Source organism: Schistocerca serialis, chromosome 1 (assembly GCF_023864345.2).
Source record: "Schistocerca serialis cubense isolate TAMUIC-IGC-003099 chromosome 1, iqSchSeri2.2, whole genome shotgun sequence".
In the NCBI taxonomy this organism is placed as follows: Eukaryota; Metazoa; Arthropoda; class Insecta; order Orthoptera; family Acrididae; genus Schistocerca; species Schistocerca serialis.
The window spans coordinates 544,241,405-544,262,214 of record NC_064638.1 but is presented as its reverse complement, the minus strand read 5'-3'; the positions used below and the strand labels follow the sequence as shown (position 1 = coordinate 544,262,214).

General features: G+C 41.7%; 1 protein-coding gene across 1 annotated transcript in view; it reads left to right on the top strand.

Moving 5' to 3' along the window:
* The window catches only part of LOC126412468 (alpha-amylase 2-like), a 125,960-nt gene that overhangs the window by 35,525 nt on the left and 69,625 nt on the right, over nucleotides 1–20,810 (top strand). The window contains exons 2-4 of the mRNA XM_050082114.1: nucleotides 4,223–4,374; nucleotides 13,062–13,239; nucleotides 20,511–20,626. Coding sequence (XP_049938071.1) covers nucleotides 4,223–4,374; nucleotides 13,062–13,239; nucleotides 20,511–20,626 — 446 coding nt within the window. The remainder of the gene's footprint in view (nucleotides 1–4,222; nucleotides 4,375–13,061; nucleotides 13,240–20,510; nucleotides 20,627–20,810) is intronic.

Sequence of the window (20,810 nt, the reverse complement as noted above, 5' to 3'; positions counted from 1 at the left end):
GTCGGGGAGGAGAGCCCACAACAGGTGGAGGCTCAGTTTTGGGGCGAGATGATTGCCCCAGTCTGACATCAACCTCCATCGCCTCTGAAGAGGCGTCGAGAGAGACGTCAGAGAGAATGACATCCAAATCAGCAGACTGTATAACTTCAGTCTCCTTTAGTGGGCGAGTCTTCACCTTTGTCTTTGGCTTCGATTTTCTGGCCTGAGGTGGCATTGGAGCCAAAACCTCAGAAGCAGTGGGGGGGTGTAGCAGCGCTGGGCAGTGCACAAGACTGGAACCGGGAAGGGGCAGGAAGTTCCATGATGTCAGCTACCACGGCCTGGTCAGAAGGCCAGGGGGGGAGCAGCAGGCTTCACAGGAACGGCAGCAGCACACGTTCATTGACAAACGCAGGTGCTAGTGCTGACAGTAGCAACTTTCGTTTGTGTAGCGGCATCGGTTTTCAAGACTGGCTGTTTGAGAACGGAAGAAAAGGAAGCAGCGAACGTGGGCGGCTGCATGGACTTGTAAATTTTCTTCGCCTCACCATACGGGATGCGTTTTGTAGTTTTAAGTTCCTGGATCTTCCGTTCCTCAAGGAAAACTCTGCATTCCCTACGCCACACAGGGTGATCCCCAGAGCAGTTGACACACTTGGGAGGAGAGGAGCAACCAACTCCCTCATGGGCGGCTTTACCACAATTCCCGCAAGTGGCTTCCGCTCTACAGCCGAGAGTAGTGTGCCCAAAGTGTTGGCATTTAAAACACCGCATGGGGTTGAGGTAATAAGGCCGTACACTGAGACATAGGAAACCTGCCTTCACATGCTCTGGCAATTTGGTGCTTTAAATGTAAGGATAAATGAGTCAGTCTTTATGAGAGTACCATCCACCCGTTTCATAACGTGTTGCACGTCGACAATTCCTTCCCGGGACCATTCAGCCTTCAGTTCGTCTTGGGGAATGTCAACGAGATCTCTGCAAGTCACAACACCTTTTCTGTAGTCCAAGGTGCTGTGAAATTCAGTCTCTATCGCAAACTCCCCAAGAAATTGTGCTTTCTGAAGGTTCTGGACTTGCTGGAAACTAAATGTTTCAACCAACAAGGTTCCATTTCGCAAGGGATTGACAGATTTTAAGGTGCCAGCAATGCATTCTAAGCCTTTCTGTATATAAAATGGCGAAACTTTATCAAAACTCCCCTCCTTTCTTTTAATAATGAGAAACACATTCTGCGAAGCAGTTTGCATTCTGTTACTAGTAACTGAATCAGGAGGACTGGCTACACGAGCCCTCTTGTTGGACTGGGCGTTAGAACCCACCAACAGTCCACCCTTTCCGCTGGCAGGAGAAGAATAAAAGTTCGAGGTTCCATCTCGGTCCCACGAGCAGCTAGGGAACTAGAAGTCCACCTAGACAGAGCCCCGCGTGCCTAGGTAAGCCTTATACAACTGAGGTGCGGCAGGTTCCCCAGAGGTTGCCCGCTAACGACTGTTCCACCTCAACAGCCACGCATCTCATCAGCGCGCAGCACACCTTGAGATTGAGAGGTTGTTTATAGAGGTTTATTCCATTCTCGCGATCCGGGCGGTCAAGCCAAGATCCCCACTCCCTGAGACACACAACATTCCACCGCCGCGCCGCACGGTGGTCGTTGAAGTATGCCCAGAGCTTACAGTGGTAGAGGGCTGGAGGCGCTTACCTGTCCCCAGCTCAGGAACCCGGGGTCGCCAAGCCCGTGCTCAGCCGAACGAATGCTGAGCCCCTGGGGGCTGCGTTTTATTGGCAGGAGACTTAGAAAATGTAACAGATCTACTAAGGAGACTGCCTACACTACGCTTGTCCGTCCGCTTTTAGAATACTGCAGCGCAGTGTGGGATCCTTACCAGATAGGACTGACGGAGTACATCGAAAAAGTTCAAAGAAGGGCAGCACGTTTTGTATTATCGCGAAATATGGGAGAAAGTGTCACAGAAATGATACAGGATTTGGGCTGGACATAATTAAAAAAAAGACGTCTTCCGTTGCGACGGAATCCTCCCACGAAATTCGAATCACCATCTTTCTCCTCCGAATGCGAAAATATTTTGTTGACACCGACCTACATAGAGAGAAACGATCACCACGATAAAATAAGGGAAATCAAAGCTCGTACGAAATTGGAATAATAGAGAATTGTGAAGGTGTTTTAATGAACCCTCTACCAGGCACTTAAATGTGGTTTGCAGAGTATCGATGTAGATGTAGATGAACTCACAACGTTCCACGTTAATGTACTCGAGAATTGGCAAATGTGATGAACTGTGATCATTCTTCCAATGTGTGACATTTACATGCAGCGTGGAAGGTTTAAAAAATCGGGTGCATGGATGTCGCCTGCTCTAAGCCAAAATCACAAAAATCAGTGGGTGGCCAAATATGCGCCTTTGCTTGCTCGTCATGAAATGGCTCGTGAACAACATCGATCATTCCTGTCCTGTATCGTTTCTGGTGGTGAGAAATGGTATCTTTGTGCTAACATAAGGAAAAGAAAGGAATGTTTGAGTCCAAACAACGCAGTAACTCCCGCATAAAGACCTGCGCGCATCCGCAAAAGATGTTGTTATGCATCTGGTGGGACAGAGACGCTGTGGTGTACATCGAATTGCGAGGTGCGAACATTTATTGTCAACAACTGAGACGATGCCACTTCACGATAACGCCCGCCCGCATTTAGCTAGCCTATTTACCTAATCTTGTGTCCTCAGATATTCACTTTTTCCGCTCTCTAACAATCTTCAAGGAACTACCTTTCCTGATGAAAATGCACCCGGAACATGGCTTGACTAGTTCTTCGCCTCAATACCACGTGATTTCTACAGTCGCAGAACCGAAAAGTTTCCCCATCTTTGGCAGATTGTTGTAAATAGTGAAGGAGAATATATCATTGATGACTAAAGTCTGTGTTACGTGTTTCTATTGTGTTTATTAAACTCATGGAAAATTCTTTCGAACTGATGCGCCAACCTGATGATATAGGCATTCTGTCAAGCCTCAGGGAAGGATTTCTGGTAAGAGAAAGTCTTCTCTTTAGGAGTCTGTCGGTCGTTTTATAGAAGGCTGTAAGCAGACTGTTAGTTACCACCGATACATCTGAAAAAACGTATCATTCGTCTTTTCCTCAAGTCTCGTACACGAGTGCGCAGACACAAATATTAGGACGTCACTCGCGTACGCGAAAACGCCTTCAATTGTATCTGCTCCGTCTAAAGCGTTAGGGTGTGGTATCCTTTTTACACTTAAGAGAACGTTAAATACGGAAGTATATGAACACATTTTACAGCATCGTGAACTGTGTACACTAGGGAAACTGTTCGGAGACGACGATTGTATCAAATGACACTGCACCTTGTCTTAACTAGCATCTGCGAGACAATGTTTAATAGACAATAACATACCTAAAATGGATGGGCCTGCCGAGGCTCCTGTCATGAACCCAATGGAGCGCCTTTTAGCTGAGTTAGAATGTCAACTTCGCTTCAGACCCCGGCGTCCAACGTCCATTCGTTTCAGCTCTTGAGGTAGCATGGGCTTCCATTCCTTCACAGACATTCGGACACGTCATTAATACTGTCCCCAGCGAAGTTCAAGCTGACATAAAAGCGAAAGATGGACACACCCCATATTAATGTCCACTGATTGATGTTAGGATACTTTTGATGAGATAGTGTATATCTAGAAGACAGGAGGAGTGCGGTCAAAACTTCCCAGCACTTTTCTGTCGCCCTAATGCTTTAGGTTTCCACCTAACTTTCTACGTAATCTTCTGACCATTCCTTGGATATTCTGCCACACAGCCTCCATTAGTTGAGGAATGCGATACCTCAGACATCTAATAACATTTACGCAGCACATTGAGTAATTATCATCGAGTATACACACTACTCGTACACGCTACGGTCGCAGGTTCGAATCCTGCCTCGGGCATGGATGTGTGTGATGTCCTTAGGTTAGTTAGGTTTAAGTAGTTCTAAGTTCTAGGGGACTGATGACCACAGATGTTAAGTCCCATAGTGCTCAGAGCCACTTGAACTATTTGAACTACTCGTACACGAGTTGCTTAAATTGACGCAGTTAAAGTTAAAAGATGGTCGTAACGATCTGCTTAAATAATTTTGTCCCCTGGAATAGTTATAACTATTTACAACAATGAATTCTTTTGCTAAAACCCATCAGTAAAAATAGGGAAATGGATGTGTTCCAGACATCGCCGGTGAGCGAACACTTGTGGCTACCAGAACGAGGCCACCCCTGGTGGGAGCGCTACCAACCAGTGTCGTATCGCATTGCATCACGCTCTGGAGATCGTGCGGAATTCCAGGAGATGGTGCGACGCTGCAATGCTGCTGGAATCAGGTGCAAAATTACATTATCTTTTTGATTTGAAGATTTTCAAATGGCTCTGAGCACTACGGGACTTAACTGCTGAGGTCATCAGTCCCCTATAACTTAGAACTACTTAAACCTAACTAACCTAATGACATCACACACATCCATGCCCGAGGCAGGATTCGAACCTGCGATGGTAGCGGTCGCGCGGTTCCAGAATGTAGCGCCTAGAACCGCTCGGCCTCTCCGGCCGGCGAAGATTTTCACATGTATATTTGATATGATACATACTTGAAAAGACTTAATCTATTCGGTTGTGCCTAGATTTACTTAAGTGCGACTGAGAAGAAACAGCTGCATTACATGGTACACAGCCGAAACACCGAAGCAAGGCAAACGTTTAATTTAAGAGGTTACAGGAAAGCAAACAGCGACAACAGCCGACTCAGTATTCAGAAGGAATCAGCTAAGTCTGGTCGGCAGAAAAGCAAACAAACGAATCGCAGGATAAGTATTACACAGTGGCTAGTTCAGAAAAAACAGAATTACTTGAATCAGCTGGCCAGCTGTCTTACCAAAATAGATACCTTTTTATGAACGGATGTATGAGAAATTTACGAAATGATTTGGTGAATGCCACAGGCCCAAGCAAGGCCCTTTTTGGGTTTTCCCCTGGATTCAATAAACTAGGCAGTCAATAAATTAGGCATTATATAACACACAAACATGAGCCGTGTTAAACACTATTCTAATAATATACAAACACCGTAGAATGAAACAAATTTGGTAAGCACTGAAAGTGTTAAACACTACTCCAGTAAAATACAAAAACCAGTGAACAGAATAAGGCTGGTAAACACTGAGAACAAGCTGCAACATTAAGTGTATTAAATACTAGTCTAATAAAATACAAAAGAAAGCCAGTGAATTAAAGAAGGCTAGCAATAACTGAACAATTTATATGACAGACTGATAGCTTGCAGCTAGACTTGACAGAAAGTGCGGTCTTTTGCACGCAAAAACTCAGTCGATCTGTCCACGTGACGAGTAAACAATATGTCGAGTAGGCAGCAAAATTAAATTATAATTTATGTTTGCCATTGCCACAAATCACGAATACGTGTGCAGAAAAATTGGCTAAGCTTAGCCTGGTAGAAAAATACAAATGAGGGCCTTTGCTCACAACAGGAAATTGGAAGAACAACCACAAATACCAGCTAGACCCGAAAGGAACTTGGATGCAGTGGGTCACACGTCAGCAAAGCACAAAATTTCTGCCCGTTGCAAAAGGCTTCACCACTAGTTCACAATACATATGCGCAATGGTTCCCCAAGCAGGCTCGTTCCTCCAACAGTAGAGCAGCTGACAGATAAGCTCCACCAAGTGTGATGGCACCAATAACAATCTACAGGACGCGTCACAACGTTCCAGCTATGTTTGGCTCAACAAAGTATTCACATGTCCTCTGTAAAACCAGGACCTCCAACTGTCTACGCCCTTCTGCCCTGTTTATACGCACTCTCATAGGCCAACGACCTACCGGTATGCAGTGGGCAGAGATTGGTTGATTTAGGATGAGGGAACCAAACAGCGAGGTCATCGGTCCCATCGGGTTAGGAAGGATGGGGAAGAAGTCAGCCATGCCCTTTCAAAGGAACCATCTCGGCATCTGCCTGAAGCGATTTAGGGAAATCAAGGAAAACCTAAATCAGGAATCAGGATGGTCAGACGCGGGCTTGAATCGTCGTCCTCCCGAATGCGAGCCCAGTGTGCTAACCACTGCGCCACCTCGCTGGGTACGGGCAGAGACATACACAGGTTAGGTTGCATCAATTACTGAGTCCCAAGGATGTCTTGCGTCCACGGCATAATGTTATTATTGACAAATTCTTGAATTAACACTGTAAGTGAACTTTGTTTTTTATGCTATATATGCTGCTCAAACATATTTTGTCCTCTATGCTACGGCTTTACGCCTGTTACTACTAGGTCTACAACTTTGCTTCCACCGTTTTTCCTCGAAGTTCGTGGCTTTATTGTGAAAAGCATACAAAAAATTGTGATTCTTAGTGTTGCCCATCGCTGGCCACTACATTCTCCCATCCTTCGGATAGCATACGAAACCCGCGGCGGAAGAACTGGGCGTCTTTTGTGGGGATCTATGAATCGATTCAATTTTGCACTTGTTCATATGATCGGAAGTGCTGGTCAGCCAAACTGTATACCAGTCATCGAAAAAGGTGGTAGTCAGAGAGAGCAACGTATAGAGAATACGGCGGGAGGGACAGGACTTCTCATTTCAATCTTTCCATGTATATTTTGACGGGTTTTGCGACGTGGGATCGAACACTGACCTGCTGCAAAATTACCTTTACGTGTCTATCGCTCTATTGTGGCCGTTTGTGTTTCAGTGCTGGGCTCTAACGCGTCAGTTGCTTTCGATAATGATGTCCTGTGACTGTCTTCGTTTGTCTCAGTAGCTACTAAAACGTTCTGTCTTCCTCCGCCATGCCGGTCTTCGACATCAAAATCACCGTTCTTAAGGCGTTGAAAACATTCTCTGCTCGTTCGTCCACTAATAGCTCCCTTACCATTGGCCTTACCCAGCATTTTAAGACCCACAGCCACAGATTTCTTCATGTTAAAGCAGAAAATATATATACTGATTATCAAATACGCCGGGAGAAACTCAAGAATCACATCATACACCTTTACGGGGAGATGTACCGCAGCATGAAGAAATTTGAAAAGTTGCGCCACCGTATATGTCGTTTGCTAAGTACTCTTGCCTTTCTAAAGAGATGTCACTCCGAGAATGTTGTTCCAAATTTTGCTAAGGTATACAGTTTGTCTGACCAGCACTTCCGATCATATGAACAAGTGCAAAATTGAATCGATTCATAGATCCCCACAAAAGACGCCCAGTTCTTCCGCCACGTGTTTCGTATGCTATCCGAAGGATGGGAGAATGTAGTGGCCAGCGATTCTGCAGCAGCTAAGAGAATCAAGAAACGAGCCAGCCTCGCATTGGTACGTGAGAGAGTGCAATTCACCCGCCGGAGCCTTGAGTTTATCTCACAGGAATTACTCAAACTACTTTTGCAACTGGCGAGTAATTTCACTTCTTTTTCCTGGGATTGGATTGATGGTGTCACCTGGGTTGCAGCTGATTCCGTCCATAAGAAGGCAACGGGACGTCAAACAGCTAAGTTCTCACGTCTCCTTGACAAACCATCTCTGCAGGTTCCGTGCAACACTGTCATCAATTTGAGTGGCATGGTGTTGAGTGATGATGCAGTCTCGGTTTTGCAGAAAGGTCTCAACTTCGCTCCCACCCCCAAGTTCACTCCAGTCACAGAAATTGTTAGTGCTGTTGAACAGGTAGCAGCTCGACTTCCGCCAGAATCAGCCGAGGAAATACGTCGTGAAACTTGTCGTGCGTTGACGAAATCCAAGCCGATGAAGTCAAATATCAGCAGTAAAGAGAGGGCGGCCATTCGCGATCTGAGGGAGCGCTCTGAAATTGTTGTCTTACCGGCTGACAAAGGCAATGCTACAGTTGTGGTCTCCCATAAGGACTACAATAAGATGCAGAGCCTGCTAAATGACGATTCCTACCGGAAGACCAGCGTTGACCCTACAAAGAAGGTGGAGAACAAGACGAGGTCGCTTCTCAAGGACGCAGATTTACCGGAGGGTGACGCTAAGAAATTGTTACCCCAAGGTCCGGTACCGCCTAGACTATATGGACTCCCGAAGGTTCACAAAGAGGGGGTACCATTTCGCCCCATTGTCAGCAACATCAGGGCACCTACATATTTGTGGGCCAAATACCTGACGGGAATATTAAGTCCTTATGTGGGTAAATGCCCTCATCACATCCGTAATTCCGTGGATTTTGTTAAACGCCTTGATAGCTTCAGGTTGGATGAGTCAGATATCATGGTGAGTTTTGACGTCGTTTCCTTGTTCACGAGAGAACACCTGCGAGAGTCACTAGAATTGATTAGTCAGAAGTTTGACGAGAAGACCACTGAACTTTTTAGGCATGTCTTGACTTCCACGTATTTTCTTTTTAATGGAGAATACTACGAATAGACGGAGGGAGTCGACATGGGTAGCCCACTCTCACCGGTGGTAGCGAATTTGTACATGGAGAACTTCGAGGAGGAAGCCCTGTCGTCATCCGAATGGAAACTTACTTGCTTTTTCCGTTACGTGGACGACACGTTCGTCATCTGGCCACATGGTATGGATAAGCTCGTTGACTTCTTTACACATCTAAACTCCATACACCCCAACATCAAATTCACTATGGAGACTGAAACGGAGGGTAAATTACCTTTCCTTGACGTCTTGGTCAAGAGAAGGGCTGACGGCACCCTAGGTCATGGGGTGTATCGGAAGACAACGCACACTGATCTGTATTTGCACGCAGACAGCTGCCACCACCCTTCACAGAGGAATGGGGTACTTAAAACTCTAGTACATAGGGCGCGCACTATCTCTGACGCAGAGAGTCTATCCCAGGAATTGGGACATCTGAGAACCGTATTTCGAAAAAATGGGTACTCAGAGTGGCAGATTCAACGTGCTCTCCGCTCAACCACTACAGCAGAACGGGTGGAGATGGATGAAATCACGAGGGAGGAGATAGGCACTGCGTTTATTCCATATACAGGCGCACTCTCGGGGAAAATCGCCCGCATTTTGAAGAAACACCGGGTCGGAACTGTGTTTCGTCCTCCGAATAAAACTCGTGCACTGGTGGGGAGCGCCAAAGATGACCTCGGTTTGAGAAAGGCCGGCGTGTACCAGATTCCGTGTCAATGTGGCAAGTCGTATATTGGTCAGACGATGCGTACCGTCGAGGATCGATGCCGTGAACATCAGAGGCACACTCGACTGATGTATCCGAGCAAGTCGGCGGTCGCTGAACATTGCTTGTCGGGAAATCACGCTATGGAATATGAACGCACGAGGATTCTGGTACAGACGTCGAGCTACTGGGACAGCGTTGTAAGAGAGGCTATCGAAATTCGCACCAATGACGACCTCATAAACCGTGACAGTGGCTATAATCTTAGCAAGACTGATTGGGTTAATTAAGAGTAAATCGAGCAAACGTATAGTTGTGACGACCACGGCGGACAGAGCCATCACACCGACGTCATCTCAGACGCCGTCACAATCTGTTCCACCGCGCGACCGTGGCGCGGGGCGCGGACGGCGGAGTGAGCGCGCCGCGGGCGGAGGGTATTTAAAACGGCCGCCGCCGTGACCGAACCCAGTTCCCCCTGAGCAGCCATAGCGTACTGATCTCCGCGCCGGCACGTTCACAGGAGCTCAGTCCGTCAGTTCACCTGATGATGGCGACATGTATGATCGCCGAAATATTGTGCCCGTTGGACACTGTAGACCGGCAGTACACCCGTGGATATTTTGATTATCAAATACGCCGGGAGAAACTCAAGAATCACAGGAGTTAATTAGTTCCAAAATGAGTGTATCAGCATTAAAAGATGAATTAATAGAAGAGGAGGTGACCTGGTTTCAGACTGACACTCTCAACCTGATCTTGGAACTTTGTAAGCAGGCTTTTGTGAAACAATTGATGTATATCTTGAAGTATCTACCAGTTCAAGTGTTTCAGGATTTCTGTGATGGTCTCCCATGAACCAGACAAGCCTGTGACCATTTGTACAATCCTTTGCGTATGTTCAGTTTGATCTCAGTTCTACACACATGAGCAGCATTCTAAAATGAGTTGCACAAGCGTTTTTCAAAAGACATCCTTTGTAGGATGGCTTTTTTTGCCAGTATTATGTCATTGAGAAAAAGTTTGCCACCTGTTTTACATACAATTACACCCATGTGATCATTCGTATATGCATAAACTGTTACATCTATGTATTTGTTTGAGTTGACTGATTCCAGTTGTGGCTTACTGTTGCTTTAGACTAACATACTACATTTTTCAAGATCTGGTTTTGTTCAACGAACATATAAATCTTTCTACTTGTACTAGTTTCCTTTGTAATTTGTATAATCATTGTTGCTACAGCAGCTTCATGCTCACTGATGCTATATTCAATGTAGATGTCTTCAGAGAGGTCACGTCTACTTTGTTTCCATTACATGTAGTATTTTTATAACATGACCAGACTTCCAGACTGTCTTTTTTTATGTAATCATTCATATCTTCATGAATCGTTGCACCTATGTTTTTGTATGAGTTGACTGATTCCAGTTGTGACTCATTGATATTGTAGTTTAAGATACCACATTTCTTGTGATTTGGTTTTGTTCACAGAACCTATAAAATTTCGCTCTTGTATTAGCAACCTTTGTAATTTGTATAATCATTGCTGCTAGAACTGCTTCATGATCACTGCTGCCAATTACAATGTAGACATTTCCAAATAGATCAGGTCTACATTGTTACCATTACATTTACTATTTTTATATCATGACTGGTCTTCTAAACTATGTGTTCCAAGTAATTTTCAGGGAAATCACTTGGAATTGTTCTGTAGGGTGTCTTGTCATGGCAGCACTTACAAATTTGTAATTTTGTGCATTAACTGTGGGATGATCAAAGTCTTCTGCGTTGGTGAGAGTATGACGAGGAAACATACTCACTAGTGAACTAAGTCTTTCATTATATCTTTGTTGACTCTGAAGGCCAATAGCAGGATTCAAGTACAAGTTTATGCTCACCCTTGATATTGATTCATGAAAAAGCAGTCTTGCAGTGTCAGTTCCTATGTTGATGGACTTGTGTTTCTTGTCTACTGGAAAAATACACTACCCCACTTCCCCCATATCCTTTCGATATGTGCTCATATTTATCCAAAAAAATCTCAGTGCTGTAATTTTGGTTTTTAGTTAGTTTTATATTTCTAGAGCTATGTGAGCTCCACTGTTGATTAGGAGTCCTCCAAACAGTGGCACTTTGTTCTGAATCCATTGGTAACTGATAACTACGATTTTAATAGCTTCTCTTTCCCTTCTTAGTAACATTACTTGAAGTTCTGCATTATTCCTCCAGCTGCTTATTGAAGTCCCAATTCTCAATAATAATGTATCAGAATTCTTGGAAATTTTGAAAAAAACTGGTACAAATGTGAGGCATTAATGAAGAAAAATGTGTGGCTATAAACTGTGCAAGTTGTTCTCAGTATTTGATAACAGCATAAGTGACAGCTGGAAGTCTCAGGCCAAGTACACCACAATACTAATGTAAAACAGTCAGTTGAGGGCTCATAACTTGTGGTAAGAGACTATGATGGATTTGTGTTTAAGGATACAGGTACCAAGTTCTTGCAGTTTACTGCCACAGTTTCATGTTACATATTGTTGGCAGACACTGTTGATTGCCATGCCAGCAAATAATATCATTTTCATGTTTAACACATAACGTTTCTCAATAATGAAAAGATTACTGAAGATCTTGAAAATTGTCTGCAAGAGTAGAATGTGCACTAAGAATCTGTCAAAGTACTTTAGCTTACTTTCTCAGAGTGGACATTTTTGTCATGAGATACATGTTAAATTACATGTTGCTCATAGCACCAATGCTTACAAGGGCATCACAGCAGTGAAACTTAAAGCATGAATTCCAAAAAATGGTGCATGTTCACATGTGCATTAATAATCATGTAGATTCAGTGGAGAGGACAGTTGCACATATAATCCATTGAATCATGTTAATGTACAATTACATTCTAGTAACAATATTCCATGATGCTGATTCCTCATGAGAAGTGCAGTTTTCTATTAAATCAGTTTGCTGAAACATTGTGGATCTCAGATAAATAGTCATGGTATGTTTTGCACCTGTAAGAGTACTATTCTTGTGACCAGTGTGGCACTTGCTTACAACTAATCAAGAAATGTACATTAGTAAATGCAGTTAGAGCTTTCACAGAATAACTCAGATGAACTGAAGGGGTTGGAAAAAGAAAGCGCTGAACATCAGTTTAGCATTTACGTTCACCTCATTATGCATTTCATTCAGTTACCTTCTGTACTATACTGTAGCACTTCTTTCTATGTACGGTCTAAGTTTCATCAAAATATGTTACTTGGCTGTGACACATCATGTGAAAGCTACTTTTTACCTTAAGTTTTTCACACCAGTGTATTATGATAGTTGTTGGACTATGTGCTTAGCACTACGGATGTATTCACAGAAAAACAACTAAGCCACTTTGAATTATAGTAGTGGATTAAATTTTCTTTGCCAACATTTGGCCAGCAAGGAAAAGAGAGTTGGCAGTGTAAGTTTCTGATCACCAGTCTTTGCATAAGGGTCCTGGGTTAATTTGCAAATCTGTTTGTAGTGTCTTAGGAAGTGAGGGTTGTGACACTGCTGATGCTGGTCTATCCGTTGGATTGGGCATTAAGTTTGGCAGGCCCCTTGGGGCTTTATGAGGAGAGAAGGCTATATGCCAATACTGGGTTTCAACTTTTTCCTTTCCTTCATCGATAACAACACGAACCCTGCACCACAATAAACAAGCACTCATCACTGTCATCCACACAACACTCTGCTCCCCCTACTCTCATCCCCTGAGTGTGGGACTATCTACCCATCTGTCTTATTGTGCATATAATTAATATTCTGTTTCTTCCAATTATGAAGAGATAATTGATTTTGAAAAAAAACAATAAGGATTAATCTTACACAATGTTCTTTTTTCAAGTGCAGTATTTACGTTGATGCAGTTCTGAATCACATGACTGCAGTGTGGGGAAACATAACAGGATCTGGAGGTTCATTTGCTGACACAGAAGCTCGAAAGTATCCTGCTGTGCCGTATGACACAAGTAATTTTCATGAACCATGTAACATGACCTTGGCAGACTATGGAGAAAATGCTAAGCCTGTAAGTATATTTGATATTATAAGAAAATATGGATTGAATATTCCAGTTTATTTATTTAGTGAATGACTTACAGAATTATAGTTTACAAGTACATACATTAAATTGATGCCACTGGGCCCCAATTCAGGTCATCAACATTCATTAATTTTCTTTGGAGATAAAGCATCCAAAGTAAAGGATTTTGTCATTACAAGGTACTCTAGTTTACCCACCTGATTAAAAGATACACAACTTCTTTAAGAAATTTTGTAAAAAAGCATTCCACAGGTGAAGTTAGCACACATTACTCCTCAACAAACACCTAGATAAAAAAATCTATGATATAGTGCCATTTCTGTGACCAATGGGGAATGATTCTTCTTGATTTCATACAGAGAGAAATGCTTACAATCGCTTTACCTGTAATAGAGTGGTAATTGTAACAGTAATATCCAAAGAATAAATGGACAAAACCAAAAGCATCCAGCTCCTTACCAATTCATAAAAAATTGAACAATTTACTTTGCAGTCCACTAAAATCTAGAGAACCAATGTGGATAAACAATGGTCAACTCGCCCATGAGAGCTATGATATAAGAGAAGAAAGGGTGCCTGTATGATAGTTTGCAGGGGGGAGGGGGGAGTGTAGACCTGAGAATATGGAGTATTTTTAATACTCTGGAAGACAAATGGTAACTTGTAAGTAGCCATAAAAAAAAGCTCCAGTTCTGACCCTGTCAAAAAATTGCATAATACTGAATTTTAAATCATTTTCTTAAAAGATAAACACCTGATTACACTATATTTTTCCCTTTCCCTGACACCTGAAGGGGGGGCGGGGAGGTGCACAGCCCTCTCTTGCCTTAGGTGTGGGGCCCTTGAAGAGAAGAATGGAGAAATTGGTGGATGTCCTTCCATAGTCATTAGAAGATAGGTAAAATGGATCTGACTGTCCAATATCTGGGAGGAAACCAACCAAAAAAATATAGAATTCCTTTAACTCTGTCAGAAATGGCAACATCATACTCAAAGCAACAGTACATAAATGGGGAATGACCAATGTCACTGTGGTACTTTGGAACAAACACTGGGTCATATGTTGCACGACTGCCCATAAAGAAGATTCATGGGTACCTGGAAAGACTTTGCAGATTCAACACCTGCAGCAGTCAACTGGTTGGAGTCTTTGGATACCCAACTGTGATGGGAAATGGCTATCTCAACCTCTTTTAGCTACTGCCAACTGTCCATCTTTCATTTTTAAAATAATGGGAATTCTAGGTTTTAACAACAGAAACATGGAAAGAACAGATTGCTGCTCACACATAGAGGAGGCTTGAGCTGCAGAGAGGCACCACAAAAAGGAGTGCTAAAATGTTTAAGTTTTCAGACTAAGTCCTTCTTCTGAAACAGAATACACAAACACATTCACACAAGCTCAACTAATGCACATATGGCTACTGTTTCCAGGCACTGGTCCCAGACTGTGGGTAAACTGGAGTACCTGTAATCAAAAAATTATTTATTTAGATGGTTTATCCCCAAAGAAAATTAGCCAATATTGATGATAGTTTATAATGAGTCTGCTCCCTTATTTTTAACAAGATGATGATACATTTCAAGTGTTGTCAAACTTCCCTCAAACATGATCCACTTGAAAGGCATTACAAATAGCAACTACAGATGAAAAGATCAAAGAAGTGAATATTGTGGTATTGGATAAATAGCAATTAATGGTGTATAAAGCAGCTGAAGATGCTGCTTCTACCTCCCAGCTGTTAGCTTACCTTCCTCCTGCTTCCTGCTCCCCACCTCATTTATGTCCACTCATCCCCCCCCCCCCTTCTTCACTCCACCTGACAACTACTCAGCTCAGTTGAGTTACTGTGTTAACACACTGTAATAAACCAGGACAATGTCACCATGTGAGAGTATGTACACTCTGTAGCTCTGAATAAGGAATCACCTGAAAGCTAGAAATGTTGTTATTTTTGTTTATTTGTGTGTCAACAACAACTTGGTGGATTGTTGCCTTTTACACCTTAAGTTATTAATACTCTACCGAGGACTTACCATTACCAGAGTTACTGATAATGTTTTTTTTATTTATTTTTTTTTTTTTTTACTGGGAGCCGCAAAAACTGTGCAAACATGGTGAGATGAATCTCACTGTGAAGGTATAGAAAACGGTGGATGGTGCAATTGTTCACCCTACAGTCATTTTAGAAAATAAATTGTGATTGGTAAACTGTAAAAAAAATCATGTTTATGGGTATTCAGAAGCAAATTTTGAGACGTACAGGGTGATTATAATTAAAGTTAAACTTTAAAAACCCTGTAGAAACAACACCACTGGTCAGAATTATGTCAATGGAATATTAATGGAGAAGCCAGAAAATGTATGGCAAAAGAAAAAAAATAGTGTGAAAATCGATCAGTAGATGGCACTGTATGTGTCAAAATATGTAAATGAAAACACCCGTCACGCGTATGACTCATTGAAGTTGGTATAAACACACCAGGTACACAGCTTTTTCTCCTTTCGTGTCTGCGACATTCACCAAGACTGTCTCAATGCAGGATCACGCTTTGCTTGCAAAGCTATATTACAAGAATGATGACTGTGCACACATTGCTTTGCAGAAGTTCCAGACACTGAAGGATTTGAAAAAAGGCATTGGTCTGATGACTGCCATGGGTCTGGAGAAAACAATTCAGAAATTCGAAAAGACAGGTTCTTTTGGTGTGCAACCTGGTAGAGGGAGGAAACAAATTGATTCAATATCAGTGGAAGCAGTAGCCACAGCAATACAGGAGGGGATGAATGGTGGAGTGCAAATGTGTAGTTCATGGAAAATTGCCTGAACATTGGACATATCTGTGAGCGTGGTGCGTAAAATCCTACAAAACATCCTTCTTTGCTATCCATTCAAAATTACCCATGGGCATGAGTTTATTCCTGGTAACCTGCCAGCAAGAGAGACCTTTGCTTTAGAATTTCTTGCTCACATGAAGTTGACAATGGTTGGCTGCAGAAGATTTCGTGGACAGATGAAGCCCACTTCCATCTGACAGGATATGTCAATACACAGAACTGTTGAATATGGGCAATGGAAAATCCACACACAAATCAACCAGTACCACTTCGTGCTCAAAAGTACACTGTGTGGTGCAGGTTTGTGGCATTGTTTATCACATTGCCGTATTTTTTCGAAGAGAGAGCTGCTTCCAGTCCTGTTAGCTGTACCATCACTGGTAAGCACTATGAGTGTCTTTTGTTCAACCACCCCATTTCAGCTCTCCAACAGTGTGGATGTGTGGAAGGGTTCATTTTTATGCAAGATGGCGCTCCTCCCCACATTTCAAATCCAGTTGAGCAGCTGCTGAAGTGCCATTTCGGAAATGCTAGAATTATCAGCCGCCATTTCCCTACAACCTGGCTGTCCTGTGTTTTCACCTGATCTTAATCTGTGTGACTTTTGGCTGTTGGGCTATCTGAAAGATGTTGTGTTCAACATTCCAATTGCAAACTTAGCTGCATTTAAGGCATGCATTGCACAACACATTCTGGACATGACCCCAGAAACACTTTGATCAGTTGTGGAACATGCTGTTTCTCGATTTCAACTTGTTACAAGAAATGGTGGACTGCATATTGAACACGCTTTGTGCCAGTCACACAGAAATTAATAATCCCATCTGGTTTTGATTGATGTTTTTTATGTGGTTTTTGGCCTCAGGACAATTAAAAACCGGTTTTTCCCATTCGATGTGATATGACCTTGCCATGGTGGTTGGGTTTACATAACCAACAGTGTCACACCTGTACACCCATGCACACTGAGTAGTACAGTTTGTTTAGTGTCAGACATACACCTTAGGCATTGTTGTGTGATTCATTTGTCATTTGTAGTTGACAACTATTATATTATGCGTACAGTGCCCTCTATTGAAACATTTTGTAACTATTTATTTTTCTTCTGCCATACTTTTCACCTTTCTCTGATAATATTCCTTTGCAAGTTGACATCATTCTGACCTGCAGTGTTATTTCTATAGTGGTTTGAAAGTTTAACTTTAATTATAATCACCCCGTATGTAGTGAGCTGTGCATATGAATATTATGTTTGAGATACTTTTAATGACTATTATCATTCACATAATTTAAATGGAACTGAATAAGTTATACATTTCATTGATAAATTGTAAGGCATCAGGTACATTTTGAAATATGTCAGTACAGTACCTGAAAACCACCAAAAGTAATAAAAATAATGCAATTAGAAACCAGTGATATGCAGAAACATTACAAATGGGAATAGAATATTGTATAGTGTGGTGTATGAGGATGGTTTGATAAGTCTGGTGAAAAGCTTCTGAAAAAGTGTTTGTTTCATAAATAACTCATCTTTCTTCTTGATGTAATCTCCTTTGAAGGATATATACTTGGTACAGTGATCCTCTGGCTTTGTCATCTCTGTCAAACTCTGAAAAATACTCATTGAGTGACAGTATGCCTTCCCCATTTGATGAAAATTTGTTCCCTGCAAGCTGAACTTTCAAGTTAGGGAACAGAAAGAACTCATGTGTGGCTAACCTTGATGACAGGGTGGACGTTGAACCACTTCAAATCCCATTTGATGCACTTTCACCGTTGTTATCACTGATGTGTGGGATGGTGTATTAACCTGGTGAAAGAGCACTGTTTTGCATGCCAACCTTGGTCTTTTCCCAGTCAACAAAAGTTTCTAATGGTCCAAGAATGATGCATAATAGGGTCCAGTTATGGTCTTTGCAAGTAATTTGTGAGGATTATTCCTTGGGAATCAATGAAAACAGTGGCCATCTCCTAATCAGCTGACAAAATGGTCTTTACTTTCTTCATTGCACTTTCATCAACCCTCGTCCATTGTTTTGGGTGCAGTTTTGACTCTAGTGTACCATGATAGATCCAGGTTTTATCAGAAGTCACAAATCAGCACAAAAGTCCTGTTGATTGTGATTAAACATCACCAGACATCGTGTTGAAATGTTGAGTGAGATGTGGTCTTGGTTGACAGCATCTTCATGGCCAGTTCTCCATGCAGGATAGCACTCATTCAGTTGATATGCTGAAGTTCAGCAGTCATGAATTTTTATTTGGTGTTCTCAAATTACCATATAAAGGATTTTGTCAATAGGTTCCTTTGAGGTGACCTCAGTTGGATGCTTGTCCATACAAGTTTAGATTCATTAATCCAGGAGGTAAATGGTCTCCACTGATGGTGCAGAGCCCAAGTCAACTTCATCCAGTTCTGGTTTGATATATGTGGCAGTCCAATCCTTCAAATAAAAATGTTTAATAATAGCATGAAACTCAATTTTCTCTGTCTTCAGTCACAGTTGACGCACTGATCAATTAAGATGGCTCTAATCAATGAACTGTACACTGTACATTGTTGAAATTCTTTATATGATCCTCAGAAAATTCAAGGTTACCAACCAAGTAGGGGCAATAAAAATTTAAAAGGTTTGTCAGACCACCATAATATATATGAGAATGATACCAGAAATTTTTAGAAACTCAGACAAAGATTAGTTAAAAATTAACATTATTTTATTGTTTTTTCAAAATATTCTCCTTTAATATCAGTACATGTTTGCTTTTGATGAAACCAGTCCTTAAAGTAATGATGCCATCCTTCTTGATGCACTTCAGAAACCAGGTATTTTACAATGTTCCTCTGCTTGATTAGATGAAATAGTGCTTCCATGTGTCTAATCTTTAATTTTTAGAAACAAAAAGAAATCATGAGTTGCTAGGTCAGGGCAATATAATGGAGGGTCCATAGTGCTGATCTTTAGGGTATTCAGATACTCAGTTGTTAGTTTTGCTGTAAGTGAAGATGCGTAACTGTGATGGAAAGGTATTTTTTCATGAACTTTTTCAATCATTTGTGGTAAACAGATCTTTATATACCAGTCAACTGAATGGTACATCTGTTGTGTAATGCCACAGTAACAATGCGGCCCATTTTACATAAAAAAGGAGCAGCCATCTTCTTACCAGCACTGCAAATTCATTGTAGTTCTGTTCAAAAGACTCACTGAGCTGACTGACTTTTCTTTTCAGGATCATAACAATGAATCCAAAATTCATATTTCATAATGATATTCCAAACCAAACATCAAGTGTCCCCTTGCAATTTTTTCAGTTTTTCTGTGCCCATCAGTGGAATCCATGAACAATAAAGTTTCCTCATGAATAACTATAGATGTAAAATATTTTGGATTTGGCTTATACCAATGCCCAATGTTTCCCACATAAATTCATTAGATGTACATTGGTATTCTTTTAGCATTGCTCAAAACTCAACAATATTTTCATCAGTAGCAGCAGTTCTAGGGTGTCCTTCAAGAAATTCATTATTAATCAAAAACCAATCTCTTTTGAATTCAATGTACCAGTTATAAATGGCTGCTTTAGATGAGGATTCTCCACCAAATGCATTCATAGGCTGATCTTCACATTGTTTAGAGGTCAATGAGCATTTAAAATCATAAGAAAATCATGGCCTAGAAATGTCCTCTACTGAAATTCATTTTTTTCTGCACACAAAAGCTTTAATTGTTGATAATTGAGAAACTATTAGAGCAAATCAAACACTCTACATGGCAATCAGCAAGTAAAACACTAGAAAGTAGTTATCAAATGTAAATAAATTTCATTTGTTTTTAGAACCATGGCACTCCTAAAATTTTTGGTGCTTTCCTCATACATTAACAATATTAAGCTGATACGTAAAATGTAAATGCCATGTGGTGAAGGCCTCCCGTCGGGTTGACCGTTCACCTGGTGGAAGTCTTTTGAGTTGACGCCACTTTGGCAACTTGCGTGTCGACGGGGATGAAATGGTGATGAAAAGGACAACACAACACTCAGTCCCTGAGTGGAGAAAATCTCCGACCCAGCTGGGAATCAAACCCGGGCCATTAGGTATGCCATTCCGTCGCACTGACCACTCAGCTACCAGGGGCGGACATTAAACTGATATTACTTAGATGAATTCAGTATTGTGACAAATACAGCTACTGCCTAAGAGTATTGTGTAATTTTTCCCATGTGTTAACAGAATTTTTTAAATATCTCTCAGATCATTCATGAGGGTATTTGTTTTTTGAACAGACTTTCTTCTGTTATTGTCCTTCAGGATATTTATTTTATTTTTCTGTCAGCTATCACTTCATGTGGAACTGAAATTGCAACAAGACACATACAAAATAATACTAAGTCCTAAATTTCCATCCAACAGATTCGAATGTGTCGTCTCAGTGGAATGCATGATTTGGACCATCGACAACCATATGTTAGACAGATGATTGTGGCTTTTCTTAATAAACTTATTGATGATGGAGTAGCCGGTTTCAGGTAAAATTTCAGATGATCGTAAGTTACAGATTCCTTCCAGTGAAAGTTTTCTTAAATTACTGGTGATTTTTCCTGTCTTTGCAAGTGATAAATGGTTGGTTCAAATGGCTCTGAGCACTATGCGACTTAACTTCTGAGGTCATCAGTCGCCTAGAACTTAGAACTAATTAAACCTAACTAACCT